The sequence below is a fragment of the Eschrichtius robustus genome, chromosome 9, assembly GCF_028021215.1.
Source record: "Eschrichtius robustus isolate mEscRob2 chromosome 9, mEscRob2.pri, whole genome shotgun sequence".
Lineage (NCBI taxonomy): Eukaryota > Metazoa > Chordata > Mammalia > Artiodactyla > Eschrichtiidae > Eschrichtius > Eschrichtius robustus.
The window spans coordinates 70,307,592-70,328,572 of NC_090832.1; the positions used below are offsets into that span (position 1 = coordinate 70,307,592).

Below are 20,981 nucleotides of genomic sequence, written 5' to 3' on the forward strand. Positions count from 1 at the left end.
ATTTATCTTTGAGATTGTAGAATCCACTTTGCTGAAAACAAAATTTAAATCAAGCCATTCCTTCACAAATGTGGACAGGACTAAGCACAAAGCAAGAGTACCAGTTTGGCTAGCAGGCTACTGATGGTAGATATTACCGCCTTGGCAGTACAACATGACATGAGTTAGAAAATGAGCTGTGAGCCCATTATTGCTACTTCTCCAGCCCTCGACAGTGTTATAATGCATGTACTCACTATCCTTCTACCCACTTAGCTGACTTCTCTAAGAGTAAGGACCACCAACTATTTAGTGTACCAAGAACCCGAGCATCTAACACGGCACCTGGTATACAGTAGGTTGCTTCCTACTGCATGTTGAATAAACAAAATCAATAATTAACATCCCATACACCTCTATGATTTCTAGAGATGTAGATTCTTTAGAACAGATTGTAGAGCTTCTAGAGATATGTAGATTTCTAGCTGAAATGCATAACTCTAGGGATACATTCTATTATGTAATTAAATGATAATCCTTCAAATGGACCAGTAATAGAAATAGCTTTCCTTGGGAATACTGAGTCAGGGGAGAGGGGATGGGAAATACTTATGCACAGAGTGATATGTCAAGGATACTACCTGGTCCTGGAGTTTGTTGTGGGTCCTCAGCAGAGAGAGTCCAGTGGATCTTAAAGTCCAGTGGTAGGAAACAGACACCCAAAGCAGGTCAGATGGAAAGAGTGCTATGAGAAATAGGAAATATCACATATGGTTAAAAGCAAGGAAAGGCAGATCGATAAACTTGGATCCTTGCTAATTTTAAGACCTAACATGCAGTTGCTATGTAGAAAAGGATAATTTGAACTTCATTCAATTCAATATTAAAGTGTTTCTATTTAGAACTAACTAGAGTAAAACCATTGGTTTTCAATCCTGCTAGTTGGAATCAGATGGTATTGCGTTGAATGCATCTGCACTTTTCAAATGGAGTGACTTGATGCGGAATACCCAGCCTCGATGTGCTTGAATTTCTTTAGCTGGTTGCCATGAGGCAGGAGCTGAATAACGCAGGTGAAGCACTCACGCATGCCCTGGCTTCCAATAACTGGACAGCAAAAGGCAACGGTTTCTTCTTTCCTCTTCTGAGTGATCTCAGCCAAGCAGAAAGGAGAGCTTATTAGAGGCAGCAGAATGTCAAAACTCTCTGTTCTGTAAACAAACCTATTTTGTCAAATAGTGTCTACATGATGTCAGTGCAAAAAAGGCCCCCAAAGCTAGAATATGCAGGCTATAAATAGGTCAAATGGAATCAAAGTTGGAGAAAGACAATACCAGAATGACTTCTTTGTCACATAAAGGTCCAGTGATTACTAAATAGCCCAACTCCTGTGCTTTGTGACTGCTATGGGGGTGAGGTAGCTTCTCCATCTCTCCTAGGGATGCTAGGCACCTGTTTCCCAGCCTACAGGTCTACTGTCTCTGAAAACAAGGTTCGTTTCTTGGTGGAATGACTTCTATACAATTTAAGTACAGTAGTTTCTTAGGGTCCTCAAATTAAGTTCCCAGATGGCCTCCAGGAATTAACATAGCTTCCTAAATATCAGAAACCATGGGAGCTGCAAAGACTCCTACTGTACAGCGAGCCTCTAAGACAACTAAGAAAAATGCACTTTAAGCTCTTTTGTCTGTTTGTTTTTGGCTGCGCCTCTCAGCTTACGGGATCTTAGATCCCTGACCAGGGAAGGAACCCAGGCCCCAGCAGTGAAAATGCCAAGTTCTAACCACTGGACCACCAGGGAATTCCCTAAGCTCTTTTTAAAGTAACTTTCCAAAATGGTTACAATTTTAATAACTTGCATGGGGCTTAGTATCTAAGATCCAGAGTGGCTTTTCTAGGTATTGTACTCAAAGTAATTGGTACCAGGAGAGTTACTAAGTGTTCTCAAGACAAGTTATACTAAAAATTGGTTCACTCAGGGAATCTTTCTTTCTGAAAATAGCCTTAGTCTCAATCAGATTTTGTTAGAAAATTTGAGTAAGTATCCCACTGAGATTTCAAAGACATACCTCACTTTCAGTTTTTCACTTGACATTGTAATTCTCACCTTTGAGCTTCAGGCAATTGATCTGTCTCCAGAACCCGCCAGGGACTCTGCCCTTCTCGACACCTGCGTGGTGAGGGGAAGCTCTGGGTTATGCCCCTCCATAAATTCTTCCCCGGGCTCCGCATCAGGAGGGTTCCTCAAGCACATTCAGGGAAGGCTGATCAATTCTTGGCTCCCAGCCCATGCCCACTGGAAGAGCAAGGGTTCTGCACAGTAATTCAGACTTGCTCGCTACAATTCCAATGTGTTTTGAAAGCAGTGCACCCCTGACGCCTACTCAGTGTTTACACAGGCACTAAATTAGGCTCTGTGCTGTAGCTGTGGAAAACACATGGCTCTGCAGTCAAACAATTTGTCATTTTTCAACAAGCAACTTTCCTTCTCTGAGTCTAAGTTTCCGAATTTTCAAAATGGGGGTAATAGGAGGCATCTTACGGGGTTGCTGTGAGATTTCAGTAAGACAAGGTTTAGTAAGGAATTTAGTGCAACAGATGATACATAGCAGATGCTCAGTCAGTGGTCGTTGCTGTATTTTCCATTGTTTCCTTTTTTTATCCACAAGGATCATCCTTATCAGTATCATGGAAACAAGAGACTGCTGAGGGCTTCCCTGGTGGCGCAGTGGTTAAGAATCCGCCTGCCAGTGCAGGGGACACGGGTTTGAGCCCTGGTCTGGGAAGATCCCACATGCCGCGGAGCAACTAAGCCCGTGCGCCACAGCTACTGAGCCTGAGCTCTAGAGCCCGCGAGCCACAACTACTGAAGCCCATGTGCCACAACTACTTAAGCCCACGAGCCACAACTACTGAAGCCCGCGCACCTAGAGCCCATGCTCCGCAACAAGTGAAACGACTGCAGTGAGAAGCCTGCGCACCGCAACGTAGAGTAGCCCCCACTCACCGCAACTAGAGAAAGCCCGCGCACAGTAACGAAGACCCAGTGCAGCCAAAAATAAATAAATAAATAAATGTATTAAAAAAATAAAAAATAAGAGAGACTGCTGAGAAGTTCCGTAGATGGGATTATGGAAATACGAGGGAGGTCTCATTTTTAGTTTACTATCAGCTTTTTCTGCCCTTTAGAGCAGATTATCCATCCACTTTGAACTTTAATTCTCAGGGGTATATCTTGGAGACATTCAAGCTAGAAAGAACTGTGGTTTGAAATGATCAAAGTGAAGGATTTGGGTAAGAGTAAAGATACTGTTTCTTCACTTTGGCCTTGGGACAGGCAGAGCAGAATGAGAACAGAGGACTGAAGAGGTCCCCTCCCCTCCGTGGTTCGTGCTGACTCCAGGCTCTAAGGGGAAAAGCAAGTGGGGCTCTGGGATCAGGTCAGTCTGTCCTGACAGAACCCCCTGTGATCACCCCTACAACAGGGGGGCTGATTAGCACTGTGGGGAAGCGGGGCGAGGAGTCCTCTGGTGGGCAGGTCAAGTTGGGATCAGGACAGTAACAAGATCTCTAACTCTGCCCTTATTGGAAGCATCCACATTACTTTAAAAACCCTAAGGGAGCTAACGGTTGGGATTGGGGTGGGAGCTGAGGGTGAAGTATCAATATAAACAAGGAAAATACTAAAAACACAGATAATTTATTCCAATCTGGTTGAAGCCTGAGAAGCTAGATTCCTTTTTCCAAACCAAAAATAAGTCGCCTGCTTTCTTTTTATGTTACGCACTGTATCACTGATACCAAAAGACATACCTTCACTGTGGCCATGAAGTGAACGTCTTCAGAAGATGCATTCCTTCTGCTTTCCTTCCTTGTGCTCAGCTGCGAATCTGGTGAATGACTCCAATAACTCAGACACACAATCCTAGGTACAACTTCCTTTCACTTCTAGAAGGGACAAAAATGATGCATGCCGTAGAGGACAGACCACGTCCTTCTGGTCCTCATCAGAGAAGCCACGAAGACACGCACCTGCAGAGTCAACCAACCAGGCACCAAGGCCTTTACATCTGAACAAAAATAATGATGGAAGGCGTGGGCTGAAGACTGACTCTGTGGATTTGAAACCGGCTCTGACCCTTCCTCGCTGTATGACATTGAGAAAGTGACTTGACCTGTCTGTGCCTGTGTTAATGGTTCCTACCTTTCACAGCCTGCTGTGAACATGAATGAGTCCACTTGTGTATGCACAGTTGGCGCATGCTAGCACTCCCCAGTGTCAGCTGCTGTTCTTATCTATTCAAGTCTGCAAAACCCAGGTCTCTCTCATGTAACCATCTGCCTGTGCCTTGTGATATTTTGAATTCCCTCTCTGTCACTAGCTGTGTGCCCTGGAGAAAGTTACTGAATCTCCCTGAGCCTCGGTTTCCCTCTCTATAAATTGGGGGCAGTTATAATTACTTTCAAAAGTCATTGTGAGGATTAAATATTAAGGTTTTTAAAGTGCTTCACATGTAGAGAAAAGGGAACCCTCCTACACTGTTGAGAATGTAAATTGATGCAGCCACTATGGAAACACTACGGAAGTTCCTTAAAAAACCAAAAATAGAATCACCATATGATCCAGCAATTCCACTCCTGGGCTTATAACCGGAAAAGATGAAAAGCCTAATTTGAAAAGATACATGTATCCCAATGTTCACTGCAGCACTATTTACACTAGCCAAGACATGGAAACAACCCAAGTGCCCATCAACAGACAACTGGTTTAAGAAGATGTGGTATATACACAATGGAATATTACTCAGCCATAAAAAGAATGAAATATTGCCATTTGCAGCAACATGGATGGACCTAGAGAATATCATACTGAGTGAAGTAAGTCAGACAGAGAAAGACAAATATTATATGATATCACTTATATGTGGAACCTAAAAAATAATACAAATGAAGCTATATACAAAACAGAAACAGACTCACATAGAAAACAAACTTATGGTTACCAAAGGGAAAGAGGTAGGGGAGGGATAAATTAGGAGTATGGGATTAACATACACACACTACTATATATAAAATAAACAATAAGGATTTACCATATAGCTCAGGGAACTATATTCAATATCTTGTAATAACCTATAATGGAAAATAATCTGAAAATATATATATATATATATAACTGAATCACTTTGCCGTATACCTGAAACTAACACAATATTGTAAATCAACTATACTTCAACTTAAAAAAAAGTGCTTCACACATGTAAATACATACATAGTAGTTTTCATGTTATCATTTGTCAAAATGGGATAACAACCACCCCTGTCCTGCCTATCCCATTGAGTGCTATGAGAAGAACGTGCTGGAAAAAGCAGTGTAAAGTACTGTATAAATGTTCTGACTTCCAGCCCCTAGGCAATCGATTAGTATGGACCGCAGTAGTCCTGCAGAATCAGGAAGCTAAACACTAGGAGAGTGCAGTCCATTATGCAGTTGTAAACAAATCACTACTTTTATCATTAGGAAATCCCAGACCGGTCAATATAAACAAATCCACCTAAGACCTGCTTGACAATAGCACTTTTTAATTTACTGAAAATGGCTTTCCAGGTATTTAATTTTAAAGCCACCAATATAAGTTGGTGATTAATAATTTAAGGATGCTACATTAAAGTGGATAGATTTTTTTGGAGCAGTCTTTATGGCTTGGGTTTTCTTCCATTTTAATTCAGTAGATGTTGACATTTGTTGGTCCTGAGCATTGTGGTACAGAATGATTTTCTGCATTTTTACCTAAAGGAGATGAGCTCCAAGCACTCCTGGGCTTGGGTATAAACATAAGGGGACTCCCCATCCCTGAGGCAAGGAATCTGACCTCTAAAGACATATTTTTCTTTCACAAATGGCAAATATAAGAGAGTCCTTTCTGAATTATTTTATATAGGCTTCCCAGAATTTAAGTTTTATCCTATTGAATCTGAGAAACTTTGCTTTTTTTCCTACAAAGCTATTGCAGTTCACCAAATAATAATCTTTAGACTAGATTACTAGACATACTGGATTACTAGACACACCTCTCCACAACGGAAACCATCTAAGAACATGTCCCTTTACTGTTTTTTAACTGCAACAAATACTAAAATAGTTAAATGTCTGATGTAAACGTGAGTAAAGCCAGATACAGAAGTATGTTTAGACTTCTTCCAAGAAATCTTTTTCCCTCCTAGTCAGTTTTGACCCCCCTCACTGTTACCTCTCCTCCATTAGACTTAGAACCTCATTGTAGCCTGGAATGTGCTTTTGACTATTTTGGTTTTCCATCAAAATGCTCACAGCTCACTAGTCCCCTGCACATAACCGGGGATCAATAAATGGTTTTTGAGTGAATTTATTTAGTCTTTAGAACAATGTCTTTTGTAGTGCCATTTCAGATGAAGACTTCTAATCAAGAGTTGCTTGGTTCTCCTGAGTAATAAGACTGGAAGGCGTTTTCTTTCTTTCTGGCAGAATAAAATCTGCATGTCCCGGTGAGAGCTTCGGAAACGTATAATTGATGTAGTTTTGAAACGCTACCCTGGTTTCCTGTAACTCTTCCTCCAGGAAATCTTTCCAATTTGTCATGATTCCCAGTTGCTTCGCCATGGACAGCAGCTCCCCCTGCGTGTTAAGCAGTTTGTCCATCACATTTCCAAGCGTGGCCTGATGTGTTTTCTCTGCTTCTTGAAGCACTTCCTGAACCTCTTCTTGCTTCTGTCTCTGAGCCACGCAATAGTAGACGTTCATTGCATGTTCTTTTTCCTTTATCAGATGGCTCACACTCTTCTTTTGATCCTTCATAACTGTGACACCAGCTTTCAAAAGTTCCTCCATGGCCTTTCTACAGAAAGGAATAAGGGTTGAATATTAATAGTTAGATGGATGAGCCACCAAAAAAAAAAAAAGATTTTGTCTTTCACCGCAGATGTAGGAGAAATGATTTCATGGTTTACATGAGCCACCAGTCTGAGACAGGCTGGTAGAGATGAGCTTTGATTAGATGTTAACAATAAAAAAATATTTTTTAGAGCAGGGAAGGAGCACATTGATTTCCCCACTGTGGGCTAGGGTGAGGCCACTAGTCTAGTGTCTGATGCTAACTTTAAGGACTCGAGTCCACTGTGGTCAGAAAAATATGAATGCAGAGTTCTAAAAAAATGAAGAAATAGGCTCAGATTTCCAAACCCTTAAAGAAAGCATTTCTGTATTTCAACCCAGCTACTCACCTTTAGCCAGAGGGGAGGAAACTGTCTCACAGGGTGAGTTTAGCCCTACTCTTGATTCTATCTGAGCAATACTCTAAGACAGCAGCCTCAAACTTTTTGGTCTCAAGATCACTTTTCGCTCTTAAAATGACCAAGAAACCCAAAGGACTTTTGTTCATATGGGTTATATCTAGTGACCCTAACAGTTTTAAAAGTTAAAAGTCAGACATTTAACCAACATTTATAAATTCATGTGAAGTATCGATAAATCCATTAAACATTAACATAAAACACCTCGTAGGAAAAATATTTTTTCTAAATCAAAAAACTTTTGGTGAGAAAAGTGGCATCATTTTACATTTGTGGCAAAACTCTTTACTGTCTGGCTTAATAGAAAAAGGCGCTAGATTTTCGTTTTGTTTCAATCTGTTGAGATATCACACATCATAAAACCCTGGAAAACACCACTACATATTCATGAGATAGAGTGAAAAGGCAAATCACATCTTAGTATTATTAAGAAAATAGCTTTGACCTTGGGGACCTGCTGAAAGGGTCTGGGACCATACTTTGAGAACCATTGCTGAATGAATTCATAGGCCTCTGGTTATAATGTATATAATTATATAGAATTTATAGCAGCCAACTATAAACTCAATAGTAACTCAATGATTAATATATTAACTCAATGATTACTCAAACAAGTCTATGAGGCAGTTCAGTCTATGAGGCCTATTTTATAGATGAGGAACTGTGGCTCAGAGAGGTCAAGCAACTTGCTCAATTTCACTTAATTAGATAAAGTGGCAAAACAAGTGCTACAACCCAGACAGTCTGGGTTCAGGACAAATCTCTTAGCCATTGAGATACACTTCTGGTGGATATCTCCTGATACCTAGTTGGAATAGAACCTCTAAAGATTTGAGGATTAAAAAACCTACAAATGTTGAATTCGAGTATTTATGGTTGTTAATAAAAACCCTCCCCTCTCTGCCTCCTAGTCTAATACAGTCCTTCCAAGACTTACCCCAGCTCCTACCCTCCAAGATGCAGTTCTCTCAGTCTCTGATTCTTTCAACTTGACTTTCAAACCTGACAGATTTTCCCAGTCTGGAGGTAAACATCATTTGTCCTGAGCCTCTCCAGCTGCTATGCTATTTTTCTCATTCCCTCTCCCACCAACTAGGCTATATCCGTTATTAATAACAAGGGTCACCATTTATTGAGTACTTACTGTGTCCCAGGGACTGTGCTAAGCAATTTACATGCACTATATCTCATTTAATTTTCACCCACTGAAGCCGGTTCTATTTGTATTTATTACCTCTTATTATTCCCACATAACAGGTGAGGAAAGTGAGGCTTGGGGAGACAGTTATTGTTCAATGTCACACAATGGGGCAAATCGGAGAGTTCCTGCCCTTCAGTAGAAAACATTGCCTGCTTCAATAGCATAAGAGATCACTATACATTTCTTATCAGGAGGGCAACACACTGAAAATAACATTTTAGAATTGTTATTCTGGGGCTTCCCTCGTGGCGCAGTGGTTGAGAATCTGCCTGCCAATGCAGGGGACATGGGTTCGAGCCCTGGTCTGGGAAGATCCCACATGCCACGGAGCAACTAGGCCCGTGAGCCACAACTACTGAGCCTGCACGTCTGGAGCCTGTGCTCCACAACAAGAGAGGCTGTGATAGTGAGAGGCCCACGCACCACGATGAAGAGTGGCCCCCGCTTGCTGCAACTGGAGAAAGCCCTCGCACAGAAACGAAGACCCAACACAGCCAAAAATAAATAAATAAATAAATAATTATAGAATTGTTATTCTGATAATATCAGGTAAACTGAATCCGAGTTGGGTGAAGTAGAGAGACCAATTCGTACTATTTTGTAACATTCTGAGTGTACAATGATCTAAATTAATGATGAAAGAGAAAGGGATAGGAAGAGGGAGAGAAAGGGGGAAATCCAAGGAATATTACAAAGTCACAAGTGCCAGAATTCGTTATTGCTAGGATTTAGGGGCTACAGAAAGAAGAGGAATCAAAACCAACTTCCTGATTCTCAGCCCAGGTCACAGGACAATAGAGGCATAGATAGTGTTCAGAAGGTGCATCTACACACAACCTTAGGATTCAGGCTGATGATTTATAAAATCTTTAGGATGTTGGTGAGATTGTGGAGATGATGATCAGAGCCCGTGGTGCTTAGATCAGAAGGAACTGGAAGGCATTTCCTTGAGCCAGCCCCAAATCCCCAAGGAGGAAGTTACACCCCTTCTCCAGAACCACGGCTCCATCACAAGCAGGTGGGAGTTTCCTACTAGGTCGGCCTGGCTTTCTCTGGACCCACACAGAGGAGGTGTCCATCTAAGGGGCTGACTAAAAAGCTCCACCAGAGCTGATCTCAGGTACATCTGCTCAAAATGTACCTTAGATGACACCAGCTCCCACCCTCCATGACAGCCCCCTTTAAACTCCTTACTACCAAAATCTGTTCTCGCTTAAAAGGATCTGATATTTTTTTAAATATCCTTTCCAACTTTTGCCAGTTATTTTCCCAGTGTTGGTACAGTAAAAACCAACACTTCATTTCTCCATAGGCAATTCCTAAGTTATGCAGGGATCTGTTTCCAAAACTCATTTGTGCATCCAATGTTTGGAGAAACACTGAACATGGCAGATCATTTGCCAGGTGAGCCCACAATGAGCTATTTCACTTGAACTACAGGGCTCTTAGCACTATTTTAATTAGCTATAACCAGTGGGTTTATAAGGAAAATATATTCTGATGTTCTACCTGAGACGCTGGGAACCTATTGCACCTGGTCTGCAGGACGATTAGTGATACCCAAGCTGGGGCGGTAGACAGCAGACAGGGCGGGGAGGAGAGGAGGCATCTCCAGAGTCCAACCTTCAGCAGCGCGTTTATATCTCTGGGGTATTAATGCTCCCAACTCCCCTTGGCTCTGCCTCATTAAACTCCCAACTCCATGTGTTTGCTCATGCTGTCCCCACTCTTTTCAGTCCTTCACAAATGGGACCTCCTCCCTTCTCTCTAAGGCCCAAACCAAGACTAACTTCCTCCAAGAAACCCACCTCACCACACAGCCCACACACTCTTCGCTTGATCTTTCCAGGACAGAGAACTCCTCCAGCACCCATGTGTTCTTTGCACAAGTCCCTCTAGCCTTGCTCAAAGGGGACAGCTATGCTTTAGTTACGTCACATAATGTTGAGGCAAGAGTCTTACCCCTCAGTGCCCGAGCTCAGAACCACATCCCCAGAAGGCACTTGATGACCCCTGGTGAAGTGAGCAGGGTGGCGTAAGGGAAGGTCACAAGCTTCGGTATCATACACACCAGGGTTTGTATCTTTCCAGGTGACCTTGGGCAGTTGCTTAGTCTCTCTCTAAGACTCAGCATGTTCATCTGAAGATATGAAAGACGACTCAATCCCCCAGGAAGGGATATGAGGATTCAATGAGAAGCATACAAAGGGCCTTGCATGGTCTAGTGTGGAATAAAGGGCAGCTGTCACCAGGAATTACAGCCATGACCACACACATCCCTGAGCAGTCACTTCAGTCATGCCTTTGCCTTGGGTGAGAAAATACTTAGAACCTTTCCGAGCAAGATGTTTCTTTCTTTTTTCTTTTTTTTACCTTTAAGAGAAAGAGTACAGTGTCTCCTAGATAATCTGTTTAGAACTCAATCACCTCAACCCACAAAGAAAGTTTTCTGAGCATTTAACAAACTTGTCACAATATGTAAGTATTCTGAATCCTGAAGTCTTGAGTGAAAGTTTAGAGCCAAGTAAGAGATCCACAGTGGAATCCTCAACAGTGGCCCTTCTCCATATATTAATTTCTGCAAATGCTCTAAAGAATGCTGGAATCTAGCAATGTCTCGAAATAAGACCTGGTGTGCTGCAGAGTGGGTTCAGCTGATTGGAACAAACTTGAACCTTTGATAACTATTTAAAGGACACCCACCATGCGTGAGGTTCTCCGCCAGGCACTTGGGACACATCAATAACAAAATGGACATTCTAGATGGATATACTTAAATAACAGGCATGGCAGTTCCCTAATCTTAGTCAACTGGCTTAATGAAAGGTGGCTGTTGAACCTCACAGAGGAAAGGGCCAAAGGGGGACAAAAGCGAAAGAGTGAAGGAGGGAGCAGGAGGCTGCCGGTGTGCGTGAAGAGAGGACCCAGAGGCTCCTTCAGGATAGACAGAGCTCCTGCAGATGGAGGGTGGGAAGCAGAGGGAGAGGAGAACCATCTTCCACTGCTTTGGACCACAGCTCACTCAGGAGTTACCACCTTCTCTTTCTCCTGAAATCCTCTCGCCTCTTCCTCCTCTGCCTCACAGTGACTTACAGCCTGTGCAAGAAGGGGGGACCACCAAAATAGCCGCGGCTGCAGCCTTCATTCCTATTTATCTGCACCCCCTACAGAATTTTACCTTTGGCCCTATTCTAAACAGTTCTAACAAGGACGATTTTACCCATTAATTATATACAAATAGATTTGTTAACTCAAGCAGCAAAGCAAGAGACAAGCCCTAGTCCAGGAGGTGGAATACAAAGGTTTCAGTTTTGGTCCTGCTGCTTCAGCTACATGAACTTGGTCAGGTCGCTGAACACCCGGAAACCGAAGTTCTCTCTTGGCCACTAGGGCTCCTGACTGCTGTCCTGTTAAAACTGGCCAATTCCATCAAATGTTCATTACATATATAAAATGGTTCCTTTGGTATTTTTCACACATATATATGTGATCCAATTTATGTAAAAATTATTTCAGATTATGAACATATATAAGGCTGTAAATACATCAAAAGGGCACAGCAGGATACAGACCCCGTTCTTTAAAATGATTGTCTCTGGGAGACAGGGACGGGGTAGGAAGCAGTGACTTAGCAATTTTTGCTCTCTATATTTCCATAAGGTCAACTTCGTTTACAGCATTATGACTTGTGTAATAAGAAAAAGCCCAAAAGTAACCCATCCACAGTAGTGTATGGTATGGGCTAGAGAATGTGAAGACTGACTTATATGTGCCTGTGGAAAAGTATTTCTTGATTCCTCTTCTACCCTAAAACTGGAGATATAGAATGAAAAACACAATTTTTAGAACAGTAGTTATCTCGCGAGAGGGGGGAAAGGAAGGAAATGTGGTTGAGGAAGAACATGGGACTTTTCAGTCCCTTCAGATGGCTGGTAGGCCCTTGAGTATTTGTGTTATTTTTCTTTAAACCACACACACACACACACACACACACACACACACACACACATTCTACAATATACTATATATTGTTCTCTATGTTTGATATATTCCATAATAAAAATGTAAAAACAGGGCTTCCCTGGTGGTGCAGTGGTTAAGAATCTGCCTGCCAATGCAGGGGACATGGGTTCGATCCCTGGCCCGGGAAGATCCCACATGCCGCGGAGCAACTAAGCCCGTGCGCCACAACAACTGAGCTTGCACTCTACACCCACGAGCCACAACTACTGAAGCCCGTGCACCTAGAGCCCGTGCTGCACAAGAGAAGCCACTGCAATGAGAAGACCGCGTACCGCAATGAAGAATAGCCCCCGCTCACCACAACTAGAGAAAGCCCATGTGCAGCAACAAAGACCCAATGCAGCCAAAAATAAAAATAAAAAATAAGTAAATTTTAAAAAAATGTAAAAATCCAAACCTGGGAAATATCCACCTATGTGCTTCAACCTTATCCCTTTCTCCAAGTTGATTCTGACAGAGTAAGACACTGATTTGCAGGGGTACCCCCTGGAGTACCTTCTCTGGGCCTGGATCTCCTCCTGGGCTATGTGCCTCTCCTGGGCCCGGGCTTCCTCCACGGCCTGGACCTTCTCCCGGTGGCACTCCATCATGATCCTCTGGATCCTGTGGACCATGCGTTGCTCGGCAGCCAGGTGTTCTCGCTGCAGTTCTTCCTCCATGTTTTGATGCAACTCGATCTTGGTCTTAGATGCCATTTCCTTAAGCAACAGAAAAACTAGGTTTAGGTGTTACAGCTTTGATGTTTAAAAATGTTATTCAAATCATAATTCATCTGCCCGATGGAATGTACACCAGTTAAACCTAATGATTTAAAAGAAGAGTGTATTTTAAAAAGAAGCAGACTCACAGATATAGAGATCTAACTAATGTTTACCAGTGGGGAGAGGGAAGGGGGAGGGGCAATACAGGGGGTGGGGAAAAAAAGGGGATTATGGGGTTGTATGAAATCATATGTGTGAAACTTCTGAAAATTGTAAAGCACCATAGAATTTAAAGAATCTTTCATTCAATAAAAAAATATATTTTTTTACAGAAAAAAATGGAAAAAGAAAAAAACTGGAATGGTATAGCCTTACCATGGAATATTACATGGCTATTAAAAGGAAAAAATAAAGAAGAGTGTATACTATATGGAAAAGTTTCATTTATAATGATGTTAAGTAAAATCAGAAATGCACAAACTATTTAGCATAAAATACGTATATAGATAATATTGGAAAGGAATTGCAAAAAGAAAAGTAATTGGGTCACAGGTATTTTTTCTTGATTGTCCAAATATTCTATAGTGTCCTATTATCTTTATTCATGATTAGAAATACAGAGTACGATACTGCCTTAGGAAGTCAGTCCTGGAAAATGGCAGAAATAATGACTATGAAAGTCTCCCGGGTAGGAGGAGACCTGAGGCCCGGGCAGCAAGCACCGCACACGACCGCAGTCACAGGAAGCTGCCTGCCAGTCCCAATGTCGTTCTGGAGCATTCCAGCTCATTCGCGTTGAGGGGCTCTTCCTTGTTCACAAAGGGGACGGGAGCAAGGGCTCCACTGTGCCAGGGTAGAAGGACCTGTGGAGCCTTCAGCCGAGTAAAAAGAGGAGGCACTTGCCAAACCAGGACCTGAGGGAAACAGGCTCCCAAGGAAAACCCTGTATCCCTGGAAATGTCCACTGACAGCACAGTGTGACAGGCACAGTGCTAGGCCCAATGTTACAGACAGAAGGAGGCTGGAATCCTCCTCGGGACCCGCTGCCTAGCAGAGGAGACCCAGACCCCATCCTGCAACCAGTGGTTTAACAGAAATACACGCCAGAAAGGAGGGGCAATTAATTCCATCCAGGAGTTTCAAAACTTTCATTTAAAGGTCAGTTTGTATCTGTTTCAGGGATAAGAGAGAACATAAAGAAACAAAGGTGCTCAATATTCTGTGATAACCTAAATGGGAAAAGGATTTGATAAAGTACAGAAACATGTATATGTATAACTGAATCACTTTGTTGTACACCTGAAACTAATACAACATTGTAAATCAACTCTGCTCCAATATTAAACAAAATTTTTTTTTAAAAATAATAAAAACAAAGCAAAAGAAACTAAGTTATTTCACAGAGTGAGTCAGTGGAAGAACTAGAAACAAAAGCAGGATTCTCGCCCACCAGCTTCCCGCTTCATTGCTGGCTGTGATGCTGGGGTCTTTCCAGAGATTCATCAGTTTGTTTTCCTTCCAGAATCGCCGTCCAGGCTTATAAGACAGTGAGGTTCCTCCCTCCCTCCTCCTCCCTGTCTCTCAGAGACAATCAGTGAGCAGGGAATGGAAGGTTCTGCTACAGGTAATAAGCCTGAGTCTCTATCTTGTAGTCAGAGGCTGTTATTTAACGTCTTAGGGGATATTTTAACTTCTTAGGGATTATTTCTGGGTTTTCAAGTACATTTCCAGTAACTGAGATTGCTGAATGGTTGAGCCTTAGATAGATGAAGTATTATCATAATACATTTCTATTTGAATCATAGAATTTAAAAATGACACACCAGCCCTTTAGTTTGACTGGGTTCTGAACTAGGATTCAGAGAATTAAACCCTGTCCCTCTTTTATGTAATGGTTTAGTAAAACCAAAATCATTTTACTGCCTCATACAGCATGTCCAATACCTATTTAAAGCTACGAAAAAATAATTCAATGACCTACTGTTTGGCAGTGTTCTTACTCAATGGAAAGCCTTCCAGTTAAATTACTTTTACTGAAATGCATTTTGAGTGAATCAGCCTCTATCTGGAGATAAGAGACAGCCTCATGAAATCCATCCTCTTTACTGTGCAGGTGTTTGACAGACCTTCCTTTATTACACAATGCCTCCCTCATGAGAAGTTTCTCTCAGGTATCACATGGAGGAAGATCTGGGCCACCTGAGTCCCGGATTTGTTTTTACCTCATGGACATGGTGATTCATAGCACTTTCCTCTGTGCATTGACTGTCAGAAAGCTCAAGGGCCAGCTATGATAACTGCACAGGACCTCGTGGCATACAGACATTTCTAAGTTTTGGATTCACACCTGACTTCATTATATTTCCTACTCTCATTTTCCCTTAGCTTCCATTTTATTATTTACTTTTTAATATTATTGTATTTGAATAAGATAATATTAGCACCTTTTCAAAATCCTATCTGTCCATTGGACAAGACCTGGAAATTTTATTTAACAGCAAGCATCTGACACCCAGATTCTTAACATCACAAAAGAGCAATACCTGGTGATTTCTACGTCTCAGAATGTAATGCTGTTTGGTTCTAGAAGAACTTGGTTTTCTGCTCTCTATACAGGTAATCTCAAACTTTAACATGAGAGAATATGGGTGACTTTATATGTGTTTATATTAAACTTTAATATATGTGAGAATCACATGGGCTGCTGGTTAAATACGCTACCAATGACTCTGTAGGTCAGGCGGGGCCCAGGAATCTGCAGGTAAGTAGACTCTGAGGAGGTGGTTCAGAGACACACCCTGAGGAGCAATAGTGGTGTTTATGTCTGGGGACCCTACAGCTGAAACAACCCTCCACACCTCTCTTAGACAAATCACTCATTCATCATAATAATAATAAAAAAAAAAAAGTCCCTGAGACTTTTTTAGAATAATTTGGAAAGGTCAACCTCCCTCTTTAAAATTTCTTAGGACTTCTTCTATTTTAACACTAAGTGCATCAACTCAACCCAAAGACTATATATATGGGGTACCATCAAATTACCTAGAGCAAGACTAGGATGCAAGCTCCTTGAAACAGGCATCACATCTAAGTTACCCTTGCATCATCACAACCTAATGCCAGGAGTGATATTTAAAATGTGTATCCTCTGGCTGCAGCACAGGGCAGGGTCCTAGAGGCCCGCACACATGGAAACGGTTGCCCCTTCAAATTGCTGGGCTGTGGGAGGTCCAGGGTGGTGAAGGTGTTAGGGGCCCGGGGAGTGGTGATTTATCAATTGCTAGAGAAGTATTTCACTATTCAAGAACCAGTGTGGCCGTTCTGGTCCCAGCTAGCTGAGCAGCAGGCCTATCTGGACATGCTATAAATGCTCCTCACGCTTTGAAGTGAAATCAGGGATGGGCAGTGGACCACCTCAGCCTGCCCCTCAGGTGCCATGGCCACTGGAGCCAAGCAGGGAGGGTCAACCATCCCTTAGGAGCCCTGGGGTGGAGCTCCCTTTCCTGCCAGAAAGTTTTCTGAGGACAGTCTATTTAATCTCACCTGGTACAGAGCTGATACATGGCAGGTGCTCACGGCCGAAACGAGAGACAAAAGGGCCCATGGTCCCTGAACTGTTTATTCGTTATGTTCTTATTGAATTAGGCCAACCCTGGGTCCACACTTCTGCCACTTTCCCTCCAGCCTCTGCCCAGGAATCATCACACCTGCATCGTGCCCTGTCCTGTCCCTCCCGTGACCCACGTGTGAAAATAGTTCTGTATGTTTTTTCCTTTGAGCAGAGTTTGGGACTGAACTGTGTAAGGAACCCCGGGGTCTCTGCCTGGACAGTTTACTAACTACCCAGAGTCGTGTACTGGAACAAGATACAGGCTGGAAAGAGTTCCCCTCATTGTGTGATCTCTGGTCCTGCAGGAAATACCTGAGAAACAGAGGTCCCTCTTGGCATCGCAGTAAATGCAAACTTAGGACAAAGGATGCAATCAGAGAGCTCAGGAGAAGGGAGAGAAGCGCCTGCTTCCTCTGTTCAGCCCGTTTTCCCAGTTACACAGTCAAGGCACCGTGCTGGCACCGGGACGAGGGTGGTAGCGAGACAGACACACCCTTATGGAGGCTGCAGGCAGGTGGCGATCAGGTATTCAACAAGTAATCAATCCTCCAATCTATTTACTTACACCAGCGCTAGGTGGTGATGCTGTTAAAGAGGGCGGGGTGACAAGGACAGTGTATGGGTAGCAGGACAGAGCTGATCAGGTAAGGCCTCCCTTGACCAGTGATGTCTGATGTCTGATGAAGTGCAGGAAGAACATTCTGGCAAAGTCCCCAAGGTGGGAAAGAGTGTGGGGCATACAGGTTTGAGGGTCCAGAAGAAGGGCACTGAGAGGAGGAAAGAGAGCCAGTGGCAAGGGATGTGGGGTCCGGCAGGCAGGGGTGCCTCCTTCATACCTTAACCCCATAAAGGTTTGGGTTCATTATATCAAAGGCCCTTCATTATGCTTCGTTATGTCAAAGGGATTCTCTTGCACCCATGCATCACTGTTGCCATGGAGTCCAGCATATCTTCTGTGAAAATCCTGAGCCTCCCAACCAACCACCATGGAACACGCCAGAGCTTTTTACTAAAGTACCGCTAAAAAGACAACAAACAAGCCACTATAAAAACCTGTAAATCTTTTTGATGTTCCTCTTTCAGAATCTGGATTTTCATTTTGTGCATGTCATTTGCTTCTTCAAGGGCTTTCTTCACTGCTTCTCTTTGGCGTTCATCAGCCTTTGAAAGAGTTCATTTATTTATTAATATATATCAGGTTTTCATGTTTAATGAAAACTAGCAACCACCCTGGGGCCCCTGACTACTGGCTCTGTTCCGGTCTCAAACCTCCCATAGCAAACTAGGCCTCAGCCAGAGATGCCCTAACACGGCCCAAACCGTGGCTAAAATCACTGTTTCAGGAATTGCTAAGGAGAGCTTTACTGCAGGCTGCTGGGTTGTCTTTTTTCTTTGGCACTTTATTTCTTGCTTGATTGACTATCAAAGTAATGTATGCTCATCGCAGAAAATCTGGAGAATACAGAGAAGTGGAAAAATGCACAAAGCCTGAAATTGCTGAGAAGGGAGGCTGAGTACCATCCCAGATCCCCTGCATCAGGGTCTTCAGGAAGAGGTTTCATGATTTTATTTCAAGAGAATGCCCAGAACATTTGTTATATTTAAATTGTATATTGTTATATTTAAATTGTACATTATTCACAAAAGCATTCTCTTGTGTTAGGGTATATAATTAATGGCTCACAATCAATTTAAATTTTATTATTATTGATAAGGATACATGTCTAGTAAGATTTTTATATCTATTACCCTTTGCACTGGAGCATTTTGTACTTTCGAAGTACTTTAATACCAAGCTTTTGCTGGGACTAACGCTGGGCAATTCCAACACTCTTTGCTATGATGTTTACTTTATAGAGAGACCAAGAAATAATGTTCTAGCACTGTGGGTTGTCCTGCTCTCAAGGAGCGCTAATTTTCTTTAGGAAGTCACGTATGGCATTTTCTCTCTAACTGGAAGAAGTGGGAGCTGGAGGATTGAGATTCTGCTTCACTGAAGTGTCTGGGATCTGACCGTGAGCCCCAAGACCCTCAAATGGCCTCCACGGCCCTCGGCAGTTGCATGGACAAGGTGTCAAAGACTTTGGAGCGAAGGGGAGCTGGGAGAGGGGGTGAAAAGGAGAGTCAGCTATGACGCAGCATTTGGAAAAAACAGGCACTTAGGGGCATTACACGCTGCACAAACGAATGGTCTACTATATACTAAATATTAAGCAATAATAAACAACTACAACAAGAATGTCTTTCTAAAAAGGTTTTAATCCCATGAGAATAAAGGGAGCAGGAGTCATCCACACATAGGGGCAATTTAGACAGAAGGAAGCTCCTGATGATTTCTGCTTCTTACTTAGCACCTACTGTGTGCCTGGCACGTTATTTCATTGAACTCTCTCAACAGTCCTACAGAGTGAGTATTACTGTTCCTCTTTTACATTTGAAGACGCCAAGACTACGGAGTTGAAGAACTTGCTCCCCTGGTCCCACAGACGCCAGCATTCAAAGTCAGTTCTGCCTGACTCCACTCTTTCATACAAATCCAAAACACGAAAGAACCGCAAAGATGCATTCAGGTTGATTTCCAACTTCTTTTACCTTAGCCCATACGTCAGCTTCTGCTTTTGCAATACGTTCTTTGAGTACAGCTTCTTGCAACTGCTCTTCCTTATTCAGAATATCTGCCCCAATATCTGTGTGTTTGAAGAGAAAAAAAAAAATCACAAATATCCATAGACTGTTTCTTGGCTTTCCTTTTCACTGTTATCGAGTTATTTATTAGAGTTATCTAAGAAATATATCCTTTCAGGAAATGTCAGTCTTTAAAGATACCCATGAAAGGGGTAAGCTCTTCCCTAACTGATTAAGGGGGAACTCACAGCACCTGCATCAGACCCAGTCCACAGGGAGGCAACTGGGGAAGTAAAATAGCAGGAGGAACACATTCTGAACCCCCGAGTTGAACGGTGAGTGAATATCCAAGAGACATTAGCACACTGTCCAGTTCCTCTCTGGGTGCTGGTGCTAGTTACCTCCACCAGGAAAGTGGGAGCAGAATGCTTTCTTTAATACGCTATATGCCCTTCTAATGTGTAGGTCTTCATGGGTTTAGCTGCTTTAGTTGTGGGTAGGAGTTTAGCACTTCTCTGTCAATGATCTTATTTCCAAATAACAATATTCCCATAATACTTCCCTCTCCACCCAGACAAGAAAATAAAAACCTAAAGAGGTTCGAAGACCACACAATATCAGAGAGCTGGGGACAGAGCTCTGAGTGCACTGAGCTGGGCCCAGGGATTTCTCCATCTTCTGCCAGAGTGGGTTGTCAGAGGTGGCTCACAGCCTGCATGAGGATGCTGAAACCACACACACACACACACACACACACACACACACACAGAGTGATCTTTCTCTCCAATTCAAACTATTACAGTACTTATTTATTCCATTTATTGCTCACATCTTAGATATGTCAAATTATTAACCATTCTGGTGATTAGGTCTTGATGATCAGCTCCCTAAAATTACAAAGCACATCTCAAACTGCAGTGTATCTCTCGTGGGGCCTCGCTGGCCATAAACACAGATAAGACATTGGGGACATATGTTTTGTCTGACCAACATCTCTTTTCTCCCTCTGGTAACAGGACCCATTTTGCTCAAGAACTTCCCCCTCTCACCTGTTCTGGGACTGCCAATCACAGCAGCCAACCTGCTTGGCCCATCAGATGATCCCCATTAACTGGCCCCACTAATGGGCCCGGGATTGGGCACATGTTCAAGTCTGGCCAACCACATTCTTCTCCAGGATTTTATATAAAGCTGTAAGGAGAACAGAGCTCTTTTTCCTCTAAGGTTTTTAAACTGGAGGTGTTTGGTGATTAGGAGGCATTAAGAGGTAACATGAGGGGGACTTCCCTGGTGGCGCAGTGGTTTAGACTCTGTGCTCCCAATGCAGGGGGCCCGGATTCGATCCCTGGTCAGGGAACTAGATCCCACGCGCATGCAGCAACTAAGAGTTCGCATTCCGCAACTAAGGAGCCGGTGAGCCGCAACTAAGGAGCCCGACTGCCACAACTAAGACCTGGCGCAACCAAATAAATAAATATTTTTTAAAAAAAGAAGCCAATTTCAACAAGTAAAT

At 42.8% G+C, this 20,981-nt stretch overlaps 1 protein-coding gene across 1 annotated transcript; it reads right to left on the bottom strand.

Moving 5' to 3' along the window:
- Positions 1 to 5,560: 5,560 nt before the first annotated feature.
- C9H6orf163 (chromosome 9 C6orf163 homolog) lies at positions 5,561 to 20,613 on the bottom strand. The gene is made up of 5 exons (XM_068550849.1): positions 20,550 to 20,613; positions 19,436 to 19,530; positions 17,897 to 18,004; positions 13,028 to 13,230; positions 5,561 to 6,854 (listed from the first exon to the last, which is right to left on the bottom strand). The coding sequence occupies exons 1-5, from the start codon at positions 20,611 to 20,613 to the stop codon at positions 6,419 to 6,421; spliced, it is 906 nt and encodes a 301-aa protein (XP_068406950.1). The 3' UTR covers positions 5,561 to 6,418.
- Between the last annotated feature and the right edge of the window lie 368 nt (positions 20,614 to 20,981).